Consider the following 18,084-nt stretch of genomic DNA (forward strand, 5'->3'; position numbering starts at 1 on the left):
GTTCCTCCAGGCCCTGTCATTGTCCCCACTAGTGCCTATGTTGTCCCTCCAGTCCTGTAATGTCCCCAACAGCCTCTGTTTTTACCTTCCCTTGCCCGGCATGGCACCTTTTTGTTCATGGAGAGCTGCACAATTGTTCCGTGATGGACCCATGATCGAAGGTAAGGTCTGGAAGGAGAAGGCATCAGTAAAGTAAGTGATGGGGAGAAAGGGGAGAGATTGAGAGAAGGGGAACATTATGAGAAATATGGAGGAAAGGGGGAGATAGTGGGAATATCATGGTGACCAGCAGAGTGTGGAAACAGCTATAAGGAACAGCTCTTGGCAAGGGAAGATGTGTGATAGAGATGTAAGGTGTGATCAAGGTGTGGTGGTGCGCAGGACCAGTCCAAAACTCTTCATGTAGGCCTGATCCAATCCGGATTGGGTCAGTCGTGGAGACAGGAACACAGCAGGGTAAAAGTAAGGATGTGAGACTAGCCTGAAAGAAAGATTTGTGCAAGATAGGGGGATGAGGGGGTGGGTGAGAGGATAAGGGAGTGAGTGAGTATGTACAGCATGTATGTGTGTGCATGGCACAGTTAAAGTGTGTGTATTTGCATGAATGTGTATGTGAAAAGTGTGTTAATGAGAAGGAGTGGGTTTTAGAAAGAGTGTCTAAATGTGTGCTAGTGTGGGAGTGGGTATGTGTAAAAGTGTGTTAGCATGTGTATGTGTGTATTAGCATGAGTGTGTAAGTTTATGGAATGGTGTGTGTGTAAATATGTGTGCCAGTGCTTATGTGAGTTACCAGGAAGGGCAAGGGGGCCACTTGGCTTTACCCCCCCCCCCCGGGCCGGAATGAGCAAGCCCTAGCCTTGGTGTTATTGATAGAGTGAGGTGTGATAGAGTGAATATTTTTTTAGAGTGAATATGTGTGTGTGTTAATGTATGTGTAGGTACATGTAAGTTTTTGTTAGTTTTTTACTGAGTGATCGTGTGCTAGTGTGTTTATGACTGGGGAGGGGTCAAGGGACATAGAAACATCTTTGTAGTCAATTTGCTTATGTTTGCTTTCATAATCCAGTGAAGGGCAATTTGACCTAGAGTGAATATTAAAGCCTTTACTAAGCGCCAAAACTCAGGTCCCACCGAGATTTGAACTCGGATCGCTGGATTCAGAGTCCAGAGTGCTAACCATTACACCATGGAACCACAGCGCTGGGTTTTTGTCATGCATGTTTTTGTGTGTGAAGTGATCATAGTTTTTGCTAGCTTTCATCCTTTATGCTATAAAATGCCATTATACAAAATAGTGGCCTTTAAAACTTAAGAGAGCCACTTCCAGTATAAGGGAAATAGAACACAACTTAGGGAAGTCAATTCTAAAGCGGTGGATTCAGACATCCCTAAGCATACATACTCATTACATGAATGAATCCAGCATCAAATATAGATTTTCACATTGTGGATGATAGCGATATTCCACATTAAATAAGAGATCAAGTGAACCCATTTCGGCTGCGCCATATCATCTCTACTGGGTAAATATTGGGTGAGGACATTATGGTGACTGGGTCCTACAATGTCATTACATCTCAACTGAATTACTTAGTTGTAATATAAACAATGTTCGGAAATGACACATAAGTAACTGTTTCATACAGATTTACTACAAACAAGATCTTCCACCTGAGATGACATAATAAAACATTCAGGTTCCACCGAGATTTGAACTCGGATCGCTGGATTCAAAGTCCAGAGTGCTAACCATTACACCATGGAACCACAGCTACAGGCCTTTCTCTTGCACCTTTTTGTGTGTGAAGTGATAACAGCGTTTGCTAGCTTTCGCACTTTATGCCATAAAACGCCATTATACAAAATAGTGGCCTTTAAAACTTAAGAGAGCCACTTCCAGTATAAGGGAAATAGAACACAACTTAGGGTTTTGATGTCAGCTGCTAGGAAGTCAATTCTAAAGCGGTGGATTCAGACATCCCCACCGACTCTGGCACTGCCCCTCTCCTTTCTCTTAATCTCATCTCTCCCTTTCCATCTCTCTTCTTTCTCTTCATCTATCAACTTTGTCCCCTTTTCTCCTTCTTTTCAATTTCTTGAGTGAGTATGTGTAAAATGTGTAAGCATTGTATGTCTGTGTTATCATGAGTGTGTAAGTTTTTGTAAAGGTGTGTGTGTAAGTATGTGTGCCAGTGTGTAGGTGAGTTATCGTGATGGGCAAGGGGCCAATGGGCCCACTTGGCTTTACCCACAACCTGGGCCAGAAGGGGCAGGCCCTTGTCTTGGTGATGTGTGGTTGATAGAGTGAATATGTTTTAGAGTTTGTGTGTGTATATATGTAAGTGTTTGTTATTGTTATACTGCGTAAGCGTGTGCTAGTGTGTATGTTACTACAGAGAGGACAAGGGGTGGGGCACCTGCTCGGCTATTCTGACTGATATGCATCGTCCGATTGTAGCTTTTAGTAGCCTGTAAATCCACTTGGTCAATCTTGTCTAATTTGACAAAAAACAAATCGTTCTTCTTTGAGTGTGTCAATTACACAGAGTATTTAACAGCTTTTGTCCTTTATGCTATACAATGCCATTATACAAAATAGTGGCCTTTAAACATTAAGAGAGACACTTCCACAGGAGACAGCTTTAAGTAGCCTGTTAATCCAATCTTGTCTAATTTGACAAAAAAAATCGTAGCGTGATGATGCGCCTTTTCATTCAAAACTGTTTCTTTTACCATGTCATGACCCTCTCACCCTTAACTGGTCTCCCCAGCTGTCCTCCGTTACTGCATGCCATCCAAAAGCTCCACGATCGCGGAGTAGGCCGAAACCTCTGTCTGTAGTAGCGATCGCGGTAGCGCGGTAGGCCAAAACCGCGACCTAAAGTTTCAGCAAACTTCCATTTGTTGCCCAAGCATCAACACAATGCAGTACACCTGTAGAAGGGAGGTAACACCTGTAATCCCCATTAAGGCCACATACAAAACTAATGAACCAGATGCTATGGATTTACCCCTGCTTGGTAACCAATCCAGTAAGGAGGTTGTTCAGCATAGGGGAGGAGTAGATACCTGCAGCACTATAAAAAACCCTCCAACTGTGAACACTTTACTCCAGTTCTTATCATGCCCAGATTCCAGCATGTACTGGCTGCCTAGGCATGATAGGAGTGTGATTGCTGTTATCAGTTATTTTTTTTGTCCAACTCTGGTGTGTTAACAATACTTTTATTAAAAGGAAATTACACACCAAAATTGGACAGAAAAATTCAATAACACTATTAATATATATATATATATGATTGCAAACAGCATCCTTACTATATACTAAGCCAGTCACTGACGTGGTAGGCCTATATCGCATCAATGTTTGGCTTAGTATATAGTGATAGGGGTTGTACTGCAGTATTGTCAGTGTCTGGCTCAATGTATAGGCACACATTGACGGTGGTACAGCGTAATCCCTAAGTATATAATGATAGCAGTTATGCTGTACCACCGTCAATGTGTGCCTCAGTATATAATGATAACAATTATGCTGTACCCCTGTCAATGTTTGCCTAACCATAGAAACTATGCAGTTTTAAAGTGTGTCTGCCACATACAGGATCTGCCACAGGTGCCAAATACTCTAGGTACGCCCCTGCGTCGTGCGGCAGTCAGGCCCAATGGCCATGTCTCAGCTCTTCATCCCACGTCTTAAAAGAGCTGAGGCACGGCCATTGGTCGGCGTGGTGCGTGCACGCCAGCTGCTTTAATTTCATTAGGCGCCGGTGGAGTGACTCCCGCACGACGGCCACTTTCAATGTCGCTCACAGCCTCTTTGGTGGCGCAATGGGCCACTTGACTAGACCTGCCCCCAGGCCTTAGGCTGCCAGCCCTCCCCTGTTAGCATGAGTGTGTACGTTTGTGGAATGGTGTTTGTGTAAATATGTTTGCACATTTTTGTCAGCACAGTCATGCATATTAAATATAAAGATAACATTGAATTCCCATGAGGCTCAGCCAGACATACTACTTCCACAATGCTGGCTGAGCATCATGGGAAGTGCAGTTAACAGTAGATGTTAGCTGTCAATTACATGCTCAGCCAGTCAGGTGTCCACATGTCTAGGCATCGTGGGAGTCATATCATCTGCTGTTAACTACAGTTCAATGAGGCTCAGCCAGACATACTCCTTCCATGATGCTGGCTGAGCTGAGTTAGTGCAGTCAACAGTAAAGCTGCAGATGCTAGCTGTGAACTACAATTCCTATGATTCTCAACCAGCCAGGTGTCCACCATAATGCTGACTGAGTATCATTGGAAGAGAAGTCAACAACAGCAGAGATTTTTTTTTATTAAAAAAAGGCTAATGTTAGCCTCTCTCCCAGGACCCTTACACACTGCCTTTACACACACCTGTCCATACACAAACATACGCTGCCCTTACACACACATATACACATACACTGGGTCGAAGGACATAAACCTTATATTGACTAAGAGAAAATAATGTTATTTTACTGGTTAATGTTGTTTTTAAAACTTTTGGTGGTAATACTCTTTGAAGATGCCCCATGGGAACTAACAGCAGATCAAACTTTTATGCTGGACACTCTACTTCAGATTTGTTTAACAACAGCAGCAAGCTTTAGCATACTCTTACACACTCTTTAGCATACACTTACCTACGTCACTCGTGTTGTCAGGATGGCCGAGCGGTCTAAGGCGCCAGACTCAAGATTTACATCTTCCTTGATGGGTGTTCTGGTCTCCGAATGGAGGCGTGGGTTCAAATCCCACTTCTGACACAAACTTTTTTTTTTTTTTATTCCTGGCACACAGTTGCTGTAGAAGCTCATACATCACTACAATAAAGCAATGACTGACAGTTAAGGGTGATGGGAATATAGTTAATCAAATATTATGTATTTTAATGACATTATGAATGAGCAGAAATATGCAGTATTCTTAAGAAAAAATTTGAATAATGAACTCGGGATATAAATATATATTTCACATTGTGGATAGCGATATTCCAGATTAAATAAGAGATCAAAGTGACGCAATCGCACTGCGCCACATTGTCTTTAATGGGTAAATATTGGGTGAGGACTTTATGATGATGGTGCTCGGTGATTGGGTCATTCGAGGTGATTGACAGCTTCCTTAATCAGTCTGAATACGTGTATTGGGAATATATTTGCAGAAGTGCCCATGGTTCGTGTACGGCGTTTTGTAGTGTGTCCCGGAGCCCACACTATGGTTATTGATATAGGTATATAAATCAAAGCCTTTGGTTAGCTATTTAAATGTGATTAATCATGTGTCTTCTAACGTTCCCCATACCTTTATTAACATGCTATGAAAACGGCAAAATAAACTAGAGAATACGGAAGTCTGAGATTAGAAAACATCATTTCTTACCGAACACGTTGATTCCTCAGCTGTCAGGATGGCCGAGTGGTCTAAGGCGCCAGACTCAAGAGCCTATCTTCCCTAAATTGGGTGTTCTGGTCTCCGAATGGAGGCGTGGGTTCAAATCCCACTTCTGACACATCGCTATTTATTCGTTTTTAGGATAGAATTAGGAAATCTAGAAATAGCGTTAATAATATTTTCAGACTTTTTATACATTAACCATTTGGGTGTTGGCGAAGGCAACTGAAAGATTTGATGAGTTATATAATCAGTTTATATAGTACTTGCTATAACCAGAACACGTGCAGTAAAGAGAGCAGTCAGGGACACAACTCATTTCCTGCTGAGGATGCCCTTATACCTTCCAGTAACACCTGGTGTTTAATTACAGCCAAAAAGTGGACAGATAGCAGTCAAAGGGTAAACTAAATTAGGTTATATTTCTGCATTATTGTTGTGTGAAACATTTTTTGTTCCATCAAATAAAATAACATCAATGAGGCAAAAGACTGTTTACCTCACTAATGCGTACTACTGCACATTTAATTGTGTATACCATAGAATTTCTTCAATTAGAGAAGCCCTTTCTGAAATTATGGTGAACTATACTGAGCTGAGCTGTTTGGTGAGTAGTGAGTTAATATCTTAAGGACCTGAGATTTCACACCCCAAGCACAAAAGCTTTTTTTTGGCATTTTTACATGCCACTCAACATTTTAGGTCCTCACAGCAGTCAAGTTCCTTAGATTTCAAAATAAAGTAAGGTATAGAGTTGTACCATGTTAGCAGGACAAAGAACATCCTTACAAAGCTGTTTTATACCCCCCACACAGGGCATTGATAATAATATACTTGGGTTGGGTACATTGGTGCCTGGTGCAGGTTAGCTATTTGTCTTGTGCAACTTGGAATTTATTAGTAGCTTGCACAAAAAAATTGTAGCACAACAACATAGATACCAGAAGCTCACAGACTCAAAATGGACACCAAAATAAACTGTTCCCTTCATATATTGCAAACTTCCTAAGGGGCCTAAATAAAAACAGAAATCAACTGAATGATTATCATATAAATGGCTCCCAAACCCTTTATGTAAATAGGTTCACTACCTGTACAGCAAGAAACCGAGGGAGAGAAACTCTAGTAATGACATTGGCTGAGTTGGTTATAAATGAAAATGTAATGAATGGGATAAAGTTTGTTCCACACAGAGAGTGCTGGGGTTACAGTAGACTGGATTGAGATTGGAAGATTTGCGGTTGTATTTGTACAGGGCCAAAAGCAGGTTGGAATAGAGGGGCCAGGGTTAGATTATATGCCACTTGAGCATGAAAGGGGAGTATAAAGTGCAATAAGAGGTATTTGTGGTGATGGGCTGCCTTCACCAGAGATTGGTTAGTAAAAGGGAAGCTTTGAAGTAAGGAGAGAAGGGCATGGGGTTTGAGCTGGGGGATGACAGAAGGGACGGTGAAATGCAGATTTTGAAGGGGTTGGTAAAACGGAAGGGAGATGAAATTTGCTAAGGGGAGACAAAAAGTAGAGTAAAAACAACAACAGGTATGAAGTCGTAGTGACGATTTGGGGAAATGAGGATCCTATCAAAGAAGTCATTAATAAAAAGGAAATTACACAGGTTCCACCGAGATTTGAACTCGGATCGCTGGATTCAAAGTCCAGAGTGCTAACCATTACACCATGGAACCTTTGTATATATCCAGTTTTGAAATATGTATATATCCAGTTTTGAAATATGTATATATAAACATTAGGTGATAGAATATTCAATCTGAAATACGAATGCAGCGGTATGTTGTCAGATAACGCTCTACCCCTGTAATGTGGATCATGGTGTGATGTCACTGGACATTCTACTTATGGAATTCTCTACAATAATTCCATAATGATGGTCAGAAACATTGTTGTTCTGGTTGTGACTGTCCCATTTGAATGTGCTAGGCAACAAGGTTCCATGGTGTAATGGTTAGCACTCTGGACTCTGAATCCAGCGATCCGAGTTCAAATCTCGGTGGAACCTTTGTCTTATGCCACATTTTATATTTCTGGAGTCTTCATTTCCACATTTATTGTATATACATGATCATTTAATATAATCTGAGGGCCTTGCCTCCATTTTAGTATAACCCTTTTCCCCTAATTCCATATTTTAAATCCATTGTGGGGCCCAGGATGACTTGACTTTTGCAGGGCCCCTCATTGGCAACAACATAATGTAACCAACGCATCTTTTTTGCTATACTTACAAAATAATGCCTTACAGACAAAACACGAAAGCCAGTCCTCTTTGTTATTGTAGTAATTAAAAATTAATGTTAAAAACAAAGCATTACATTGCGGCAGTAGTGCAGCAGCTCACACTGTGTGTGTTTGGGTATGTTAGTGTGCTGACTGTGTATGTCAATATGTGTGTCTGTGTCTAGTTGTATGAGTGTCAGTGCTGTGTTAAAGGGTCTGTGTATGTTAGTGTTTGTCTGCAAGGGTGTGGGGAGTGTATTGATGTGAGTGTGTTAGTCTCTAGATAAGTTTATTAGTATATGGGTTTCTGTGTGCATGTGTGTTATTGGTTGTGTAGTGTGTTAGTGTCTGGTTGTATTACATTTTTAATGCGGTTTCCATATAGCTTCTTTAAAATTTCATTCTGTATAGATAGCACTAATAAATGGATTTTCATTTATTGTAATACCGCCAAACAAGCAGTCATAAACTTTTAAAAGTAACTATAATAATATCGTCATTAAACCATCACCAAATTAACAAAATACAGATCTCTCAAATATGTGAAATACATTTTTGCATATAGAGAGGGGGGGGAAAACCACCTAATGGAAACCACACCTCCCTTGTGACAGAAAACAAAAACTGTCTGCGCTTCTTACCCTAATAAAGTTGGCAACAAATATATAAACATAATATAAATGAGAGGTTTTGGTTATATGAATTGGCCAAAGCATAATTAAGCTCACCCGCCACCTCAAGGCACACTCTCAATAGGGTGAGAACCTACTCTCACCTCCTACATAGTGGGCACACAAAGCAGTTTATACTGCTACCAAAACCTTATTAATGTGTTGGGGGAGGTCCAATTAAAGTTGGCAACAAATATATAAACATAATATAAATGAGAGGTTTATGTTTATATATTTGTTGTCAACTTTATTAGGGTAAGAAGCGCAGACAGTTTTTTGTATACATTGTACAGCCAATTCACTGTTTTTGCAGCATGCTTAAACCTGTTTAGTAGGCCTCGTATTATACATTTGTATTATTTGAGCCTGAGACTAGCTTAGCGCACCGACATTTTTTCTTTTCCCTTGTAACAGGCAAGAATACTCACCACTATACTAACAAGGACTGGTTAAGCACACAGGGGATTGTGGTACATATGTTTATGGATAGCTAACACAAACATTATTCAACTACACACCAGAATCTCACCAACTAAACTGTGAAAAAAAAAGGCAAAGTAACAAAGGATATTTTTCAAGGAGTATGCTACCCACGTTTCTATAACATGTTTTTGCTCATATATTTATGTAACATAAATAAAAACCTATAGCCTCCCCGTCGGGGAATCGAACCCCGGTCTCCCGCGTGACAGGCGGGGATACTTACCACTATACTAACGAGGACTGGCAATGGCTTTCAGCAGTATGTGGTATAACACAATAATGATAGTACAAATCCTGGACAACCTCTAAACAGCATGACTGATACACATTTTATTTTTATTTAAAGCTGACATAATTGACATGCTATAAGAAAAGCTTTTGCTGTTGAAATAAACAAAAACATAATTGCTAAAGTGAAAATTATTATTACCATCAATTATTTTCACATAGCAGTGATACGTATAACAAGTCATAATTTTACTAAAGCCATATGGTGTAATATCTGGGGTTTATAGACTGGTAGATTTGTTCTAGCTCTGCTACCTCTGTTACAAACACAAATGTCAATATGCAGCTGACTGATTACATTAACTTTAAAAAACAGTTATTGTATTTGGATAATCTAAACACACTCTTGTCATTTCAGTGACCCTACACGATGGGGTGGTCCACCTGGGGTGTCCCTGAAAACCTATAGGGTCTATTATATTACCTTATTCATAAAATGGGACTTGCTCACCTGCTTTGATTACAAATGATATAAGTGCTGTGTCTCTAAACAACAGGACAGCACTGTTGTGCAACAACCTGAGACTAGTAGGCAGTTATATTATGATATTTTAGTAAATGTGATGTGTAAATGGGACAACATTTTCCGGGAGGGTCAAAAGCCTGGATATTTACTTTGTTTGCTTTAAGTAATTATTTTACATTCTAAGCACCAACACAGTCCATAAAATCTTCTAGTTGTCCACCTATCTCTCCTGCTCAAGCTGCAGCTAGACCCTCACTGATGGGCATATTGATATGAGCAGTAAGCAAAGGTGTGCTTCTTCCTTCCCTCAGGACAAACACCTATGGAAAGAGTGACATAAACAGACTGTTAATATTTTTTCACACACTTAATGAAGGACACCAACTTGAGGTTGTGGAGCAATTCTCATTAGCTGGTAACAGAAATGATTATAATTTAATTGTTGTACTGAATGTTACTCCATTATAAGACAGACAGAGCTATTATTATGCATAACAGATTTATTGTTGAGTTTGTCTTACTTTGATGATGTCAGAGATCCCTTTATCACTACAGCAGTCAACGAATGTCTCAATTGGATAATTAAGTCCTGGCACCAGAAGCGGAACCTGAGTAGGAAATTTACGAATTAAGGATAAGACAGAGAAGCAAAAGATAGCTCCTTTAGTTAGAAATGGGCCAATGTTTGCAGATTCAATATAGCAACACTGTAACACCTTAAAAAACGCAGGCTTGAGTTGATAAAGTCTTTCATCATAGAGAAAACTGATAAAAAGCTGCATGGATGGCCGGTTCACTGATGTGTTCTGTAGGTTTAGGATCAGCTTGAAGCGGGGACCAATTCCCTGCACCTAAAGACAAAATAAGAGGTATGAGGCATAGGAAAAGGGACAATAGAACACACAGATTGACCGGAATAATAAAAGACCAACAAATGCATAGTGAGATCTGACAATTCAGAATAACATCTTTTATTTAAATTGCCTTTGTATTTCAATTGGTATCTGTAGAAAATAAAATATATGCATGACAATTACAGTTTATACTTACAGCTGCATTCAAAGTGAGTTGTTCCTGCATTGTGGCAGACAGGGGAGCAAGGCTGGCATCCAGTGCCTTGACATATGCCCGAGCAGCACTAAGACGCAGGCGGTAAAGATCCATTTGAAATACACGGTGCATTGCTGTGGGAGAGATAACCTCATTGTCTTGATGTGTAGAAAGTTCTATTACATTCTTACATAGTCATCCCGTGGAGAAGGGATGAAAATACTCTGCTCCTCGCATTAAAATGTGAGACGGTTTTATATTTCTGTTATATCAATGTATCAACCTGTAATATGCATGTAATAGATCTGCACTGGAAAGAGGTAGACCTCGGTGGAAGAGACAGACTCATAAGTCCTATCAAGTATGGAGTCACCATGGCATGAAAAGAACATACATCCATTTTGCCTGAGCAAAACGGGTCTAGATGGTTTCCTTACCCACTGCGTTTTCCCTTTCCCGGAGTGTCTGATCAACATAAAGTTTTGTTTTCTTGGGGACATTAAGTTTGATGCTTTGCCCGGTGGGGGGACCTGATGCTGTATCCTTATCTTCAAACTGAGCCATTCTCTTTAAAATCTTAATAATAAGTCCTCCACCTATAAGGGAGGTTGAGAAGCATGGTTAGAAAAGGTTGGTTGGGAAACATCATAAGCATTATGAAAAACCGATATGGGGATATGCATATCTGAAAACAAAAACACAAATTAGTACTGTTATTCTAATAGCTACCAATGCAACCATTTTAGGAATTCGTTCCTTACCTTTAGTGGTCATGATAAGTGTGTCATCTTCTCTACCATATCTTCCAAAGCATAGACTGGTGACAATGTCCTGACACAGAAAGATGCAGCAGTTATACCGTGTTAGACAAATAATGTGATAACGGCAGCAGAAACTCTCCCGTGTGTGCGTATATGTGGGGGGGGGGGGTGAAGGTAGCAAGAAAGTCCATGTAAAAGTAATAAAAGTAATAGATGGAGAATGAAAACAAGAAAGGCAAATGGACTGAAATGTAGGAAAATAAGAGAAGAAAAACACGACTGGTGTAAAGAGTACTTAATGCAGGGGTACAGGAAATAACAACATCAAAGAGATACAAGGACTATAAATCCTACATGTTGTCTTACCGGGGTGGATATAATGCTAAGTAGATTCTTGTCTCTGTACAGATGAACCTCCAGGTTCTTTAGACCCACCAGCACAGCTTGGATACTGCGTGATTTCTGCTCCAGCAAAGACATTGTCATGATAGAGGCTGGGAGTGTCACTGTCCATAGCTTCTTTCCCTGTCAAAAACAAAGGGAAAAGTTTCACATAGGTTGATAGATGGTTTCAGTCCAATACATGTGTTTACATCAATTACATGCATGGTCTGCTATGGATCTGTAGGGTTTCATATGATTTCCTTAGCGCACATAACCATAAACATATGAAAAAGTAATTGTTAAGTTCATAATTTGCTGCCATTCATCTACACGCAATTTCATAAAATGTGTTATGTAAATACAATACCTCATAATGACCTCAAATGTCTTTGGCACAGGGGATTATTCACAGTAATTTATCTGATTTATGTTACTGAATGAACAGTATTAAATAGTGATGAGTCAATTGGGTAAAAGATCCACTCTGAAACTGAGTAATGTGGGTAAACATTACACAGTTTCAGTGACATCTATAGTGCATGAATAGGCGCTTTCAAAGAAGAAGGGGAGGGAATTGACTTTTACACAATCATTGTGCGGTTGCACACACTGACTTTCTGTGAGTATCCATGCAGGGTTTCCTGGGATGTGCCAATCATTATGTTTTTCTGGACACGAACCAGCCCCACCACCTGCGCAGTTAGCTCAATGCAATATTTGGGCCGCTTGGAATCTCTGCAGAAAAAGAGAAGGGACCAATTAACCATCACCATATACATAAACAGATACATTTACGTCTGCCTATATATTGCAGATTGTATTTTGTAATGTAGGGAGAGCAGGAAACAGAAACTAATCACTAAACATGCTGTATTTTATTTTTGGGGTTGACGAATAAAGCCATACTAAAATGCCTTTATCTGCTTCACCAGGAGTTGCAAACACATCTTTACCTTCCAGCTGCAATGGAACTTCAACGCCTGTGATGCTCAGTAAACCATGGGCTTGGTAAGCAAAACTACCTGGTGACATCCTTCATCTGTTTTTGATATCTTTTGTGACCTCTTAAAATAGTAATTAACTTCAAGCAATTATTTTTTTCCTTAAAGGGACACTATATATAAAAAAAAAAAATGTAAATTTTTTTTTGTGGTGTCCACCTTGCAAATACACGTTGGGATCCTACAGAATCCCCCCACCTCGCTATTTTTCCGTGCAGGAAACGTCTTTTGGGCAAACACATCTACTCACTGCGAGTCAGCTCCAACACTGGCTCGGCGAACATTACCGGCAGGGATCAGTTAGGAACCGGCCAGCAACTAATCACTGGCAAGAAACCACGGACCGTGGAGGAAGAGGACACCTACTACCTCAGCTAAATGCTCTACTTTTTAACAACATATATTATGTACTCACTGAATATTTTAATATACATTCTTCTTAAGTGGGGCTGTCATGGATATTACCACTGTCACTTTAACCATGTGATAATAAAGCTTGCTTCCATATTAAACAGATTTTAATAATGTTATTGCAATAACAGACATAACAAACATACATTGCTACATACATCCAAAACATTCTTACCTGCGAAGAATATACACATTGCCGTTGCGACAGGCTACTGTAATCCGATACTCAATGTCATACTGCCCTGTGACATCCAAGAGCGTCGGCACGCTGGGAAGACTGACCTGTTGAAACAGTCAAAACATCTCATGGCCTTTTTAACAAAATGAAACTGGCCCCACATATCTGTCCTTACTTTTTTAATATCCATTTAAGAAAAATAAGAACTGGTGACTTAAGAGCGCCATTGCACTGAAACCACCAGTGTGGAACTGCACCTATACATGATAAGAAGCAACATCAAAGTACAGCAACATGATTTATTCATCCGCTCAGATATCATACACCATCACTGGTAGCTTAAAATAGTGCTACCAGAGGATACTTGGTCATTCTAAACACACACACACACACACACAGATATTCCTCACCCGTGTCAGGATGGTAAATGCCTCTGGATCCAGAATGAATATCTCTCCACTCTCTGTGCCAATAACAAGACAGCATACAGCATCCTCGTCTGCCATATTTTTCTTCAAAGTTCCCATGCATGTGATTACAGTCTGCAAGACATGTGCTTAATGAACATGGTTCATATAAATATCTTCTATACCACTATCTTAAAGAGGAAAGTTGAGTTCCTACCTGTCTCTTTAGGGGTTGCAGTTTATAAGTGTTCACAAAGGACTCCATCTCGTTTATATCCAACATCAGGAAACTGACAGAATGGTAAAAAAAAAAGACAATGATATAAGAGCAGAATGATGTGCAAAGGATTACTAGAATCATAAGAAAACTGTTGTATAGGCAGCTCCATACATACCGTAGCGATCGCACTGACAGCGGAATCTCTGCCTTATCTCTGTTGGAGAAAAGAAATGAATATTAAAAAGGTAACTTCATTAACATACCTGACCGTAAAACTTGGGAGTTTAAGGTTCCTCACCTTAAGTCTGCAATTCCTTCTGAAGAAGAGACATTTGAGCTTATGTAACTTTACATATTTTTATATGATGGACCAATAAAAAAAGGTATCAACTTCAACAGAAGATTCCTATAGAAGCCAATATGGAAGACTCCTAAATAAGCCAATGAGGCTAGGTCCACCTTTCTTCTCAGCTATTCCATATGTAAAACAGAATCACAGAATAAGCGTAGGAAATGAAGTAGTCAGTTCTAGAGTGCCTTGTCTTGATAAAAAAAATTAATTGGGATACCAACTTAGTGAAGTACAAGCCAAGAGGGTGGAGTGCAAGCCAAGAGGGTGGAGTGCAAGCCAAGAGGGTGGAGTGCAAGCCTTAAATGTGTGCTGATTTAAGTAGAGAAGTAATGATGAAATGCAAGGCAGCCAAACCTCTCAGAGGGTAAAATACATTGAATAGCCTTTTGAAAGTTTACTGGTCATCTATGTAGGAACAAACATCTCTGTGTCAAGTCACAGTTTGTCAGTTTTTATCATTCACTAAATCAGAAGTCTACATTATGCAAGATCATATCCATTGAGCATCTCATGTAACAAGGTTCAATATGGTCTTGAATAATTTATCATTTAAGTGGCGTTGTGACATTTAAGAAACCTCCTCACATTAGTTATGTATTCATAGCATTAGCTATGAAGGTTCACTGGGTTTGGTCTTAAAGCACAACAAAGTTATGCTAAAGGAGATTATGTAACTAGTAATTTATGAAGACACAGTTCCTTCAAATTCATTATTTTCCCCACTTAAAATATAAACAGGGGCGGCTTTTAGCAGAAGAAGTGTAAAAATGGTGACATTTGGCTCATCACTGAGCCCCAGGTCCTGTCAACCTAAGCCTGTCTGTGATCTGCAAACAAAACCTGTGTATCTGTCCAAGGGTATATAAAGGTGTTTGTTCCTACCTGATTCCCTCCAGCATCTCTTTCAATGTCATTGGGTCAATCTTGTCCTGAATGAGTCAAACATAATTTAAGTTGGGTTCCATTACCACCTCTGACAAAACGTTTACATTCTCTTTTTGTTTCTTGCCCTATTTTTATTATTCTTTCTGAAAAATCTTCTGATTTCCACTTTCATCAGATTCCCTTGTTTTATGTTTTGTTAACACTATCAATCTTTATTACTTTGTTTCCTTCCTAAACCAGGTGTCACCATGTTTTCAGGAGGTAACTGGTGTATCATGAATAACAAAAGACCAAATGCTATTAAAATACTTCTCCCCATGCATAAAAAGACAACTACTTCCCTGCCTCATCTCACCTCTTTTGCTTGTTCCCAGACTTCTTTCTCTAGGGGATTGATTTCCATAGCTGGAAGAGTGAATTTGAAGTATGGCCTCAAGTTCTTATATACATATATGAAAGGGCCAGAAGCCACTGCCACAGCTGGGGTACGTGGCTCATTCTGGTCCATCAGGAAGGTTACAACACCCGTTGGCAAGTCAAGGAGAGTATTCTCAGACATCATACTTGTGCCCTTGTACACTTTAAGCTTCATGTTATACGGTCCACTGCCCATGTCACCGACCACCATCTGCCATAGAATGAAAAGTCTGTCAGAGACCAATAGTCACATTACATTTACTGCTAGAGCAGTACTGTTGTAGCATTGTTACCAAAGGAGAAGAGAGAACATTAATGATAACAACATACGAAACTTGCAAGTAAAGACACACTAGTACATAAAGAGAAGAGGGCCCTGTTCTTGTGAGCTTACCATCTATTTGGAGGCTGGGGGACGGGGATTAGACTAAAGGAGAGGCGCTGCTTGGGTGAAGATGATTTGTGTATTAATTTGTGTATTAGAAGGACAGACTCTCTTAACAGGAGGTTGTTATTAAGTGTTAATAAAAGTAAGTAAGGGTCTCACAGAACGGGTTAAGGAATTCCAAAGAGTACTTACATCATGAGTAAAATAATTAACTTACATAATAAACTAATTTCACAAGATCTTTAGCTATTATTACCTTGAATTCTCCATCCCCGTGTAAATCAGCGAGGGCTGCGAGAAAGAATAAAGGATGAATCACAGTAGACTAAACAAATATGGCATTTTCTACTCGACAAAAACATATCACCCTCGTATAATCTAACAACTGTCTGATGTCTTATGAACTGGACGGTTCTTTCCGTTATAAAATGCATCCCAGTTAATCCTTTCTTCCATAATCTCTAATAATCGGCTTTAAACAAGCAGAGCTAATGTAAGATAAAGCCGGCTCCCCATAATAGTTTCCTGAGGTTGAATCATATAAACGCCATAAAAAAAAGACGGCATTTTAACGTATCTACGTACTCATTAGAAAGTATTAAAACGCCGTACTTACCGATACAAGAGGAAAACGTGTGCAGCCCAGCGACAGGATCATAGTGGGCATCCAACCACTTTGAGTGAGACTCCCTATACAGGGCGAGAGGCACAGCTTGGTTCAAGCATCTCCACCAGACTGGGATATTATTTACAAAATTAAAGCTACCCCTGATTATTTCTGATCAAGAAACGCCATCGCTTGTTGCCAATTCCAGAAACAAAGCAAATTAACACAGGGCAATCACTCTGTTAGGGAATAATGATTAGATTTTCATATGTAAAGGGCCTTCACTCCATAATAAATATTATAATAATATAATATAAATCTATACATTCAGTAATGTGATTTGATTGGATGCTGTTCTATTTATCCACCACCTCCTTGGTAAAATCCCCTTTCCTTTTATTACATGTAAACCCTATAGGCGGTGTAGGTTATCTTCTATCCACATAACACCAGAGGTAAACAGGCATTTGGACCACAGGTGAGAACTTTCTTAATGTACTGAACCACAGCCTCCCAACATATTAGCCCTTTAATAGCCTATTGCGAAGATTCTATACAGTGACTCACCAGATGTATTAACCAAATGGCTCTGATACAAGGAAAGCTTTACTTGACATTATTTAAGGCTACACTTGAGTGACCTGCATTCAAGCAGGGAGCTCAACCGTAACCCGCCAACTGGGAGTCTTACATATGATCACAGCAGTGTAGAACAGGAAGAAGTCAAAAGCAGACCGCGTTACCCTGAGAACCCGAGATTGGGGCAAAGACCCCTGAGAGTTCGCAGGTATGACCTGACACTCAAGAAGCTATGTGGCTCCTATGTGCATGAATAGGATATAGGATATAGGATATATAATATAGGATATGCATGAATACGTAAGAAGTCTCACACATTATACACAGTAACTCACCCCTCTCGGTTGCTGTCAGATGATGACGTCATGGTGAGAGATGCTCCTGTGTATCTCCTTCGTAACTTCAGCAGACGCCACAGTTATACCTCAAGCATTCTATGTATCTCTCCAGAGCTGCTGCCCGTTCAGCCGCTGCTGACGCTAGCTGGGTATCATTTAACTGATCTGTCTCAGCTACCATACCTCACAGCGGTACGCATGTTGATATTACTCCCAGTAACTCCTTCTTATAGACTTCAATATCTGCAGGCCGCTTTCATTGCTATGGAAACTATTACGTAACCAACAAGCCATTAATCCATAGCGTAGCCAGAAACATGATTGGGCAAAGGCCGCGCTGACGACACGAAGGCAGATAGTTTATTTTGAATCTGCAACTTTACTAACAAGAAATCAAGCTCGTGGACAAAATGAGCCCACTTGATTGCCAGCAAAAATATGGGGTGACCAGGGGGTACAGCAATGCTAGGATTAATAAGGACTTGCTGAAAGTGCTGGAATCTTTCATTAATACCAGTTGTAATATATATTTATATTCTTTCAT

The 18,084-nt window shown here is 39.9% G+C and overlaps 1 protein-coding gene and 7 non-coding genes across 8 annotated transcripts; 3 read left to right on the plus strand and 5 right to left on the minus strand.

Annotated features, from left to right (window-relative positions):
• Positions 1–1,122: 1,122 nt before the first annotated feature.
• Positions 1,123–1,194, minus strand: TRNAQ-CUG (transfer RNA glutamine (anticodon CUG)). Its single transcript has one exon. It is a non-coding gene; the product is annotated as a tRNA-Gln (tRNA).
• Positions 1,195–1,695: 501 nt separating this feature from the next.
• On the minus strand, positions 1,696–1,767 carry TRNAQ-UUG (transfer RNA glutamine (anticodon UUG)). Its single transcript has one exon. It is a non-coding gene; the product is annotated as a tRNA-Gln (tRNA).
• A 2,917-nt stretch (positions 1,768–4,684) lies between these two features.
• Positions 4,685–4,791, plus strand: TRNAL-CAA (transfer RNA leucine (anticodon CAA)). The gene is made up of 2 exons: positions 4,685–4,722; positions 4,746–4,791. It is a non-coding gene; the product is annotated as a tRNA-Leu (tRNA).
• Positions 4,792–5,429: 638 nt separating this feature from the next.
• Positions 5,430–5,537, plus strand: TRNAL-CAA (transfer RNA leucine (anticodon CAA)). The gene is made up of 2 exons: positions 5,430–5,467; positions 5,492–5,537. It is a non-coding gene; the product is annotated as a tRNA-Leu (tRNA).
• Positions 5,538–7,032: 1,495 nt separating this feature from the next.
• Positions 7,033–7,104, minus strand: TRNAQ-UUG (transfer RNA glutamine (anticodon UUG)). The gene has a single exon. It is a non-coding gene; the product is annotated as a tRNA-Gln (tRNA).
• Positions 7,105–7,364: 260 nt separating this feature from the next.
• Positions 7,365–7,436, plus strand: TRNAQ-CUG (transfer RNA glutamine (anticodon CUG)). Its single transcript has one exon. It is a non-coding gene; the product is annotated as a tRNA-Gln (tRNA).
• Positions 7,437–8,976: 1,540 nt separating this feature from the next.
• Positions 8,977–9,048, minus strand: TRNAD-GUC (transfer RNA aspartic acid (anticodon GUC)). The gene has a single exon. It is a non-coding gene; the product is annotated as a tRNA-Asp (tRNA).
• A 747-nt stretch (positions 9,049–9,795) lies between these two features.
• LOC149298531 (BBSome complex member BBS1-like) lies at positions 9,796–17,721 on the minus strand. Its single transcript, XM_089487307.1, has 17 exons — positions 17,627–17,721; positions 16,633–16,706; positions 16,273–16,307; positions 15,567–15,839; positions 15,209–15,255; positions 14,150–14,188; positions 13,972–14,044; positions 13,758–13,889; positions 13,345–13,451; positions 12,372–12,492; positions 11,740–11,898; positions 11,374–11,443; positions 11,050–11,208; positions 10,613–10,746; positions 10,279–10,413; positions 10,084–10,170; positions 9,796–9,882 (listed from the first exon to the last, which is right to left on the minus strand). The coding sequence occupies exons 1-17, from the start codon at positions 17,719–17,721 to the stop codon at positions 9,796–9,798; spliced, it is 1,827 nt and encodes a 608-aa protein (XP_089343433.1).
• Between the last annotated feature and the right edge of the window lie 363 nt (positions 17,722–18,084).

Source organism: Sceloporus occidentalis, unplaced genomic scaffold (genome assembly GCF_023333645.1).
Source record: "Sceloporus occidentalis isolate IW3139 unplaced genomic scaffold, rSceOcc1.0.p SCAF_32, whole genome shotgun sequence".
NCBI lineage: Eukaryota > Metazoa > Chordata > Lepidosauria > Squamata > Phrynosomatidae > Sceloporus > Sceloporus occidentalis.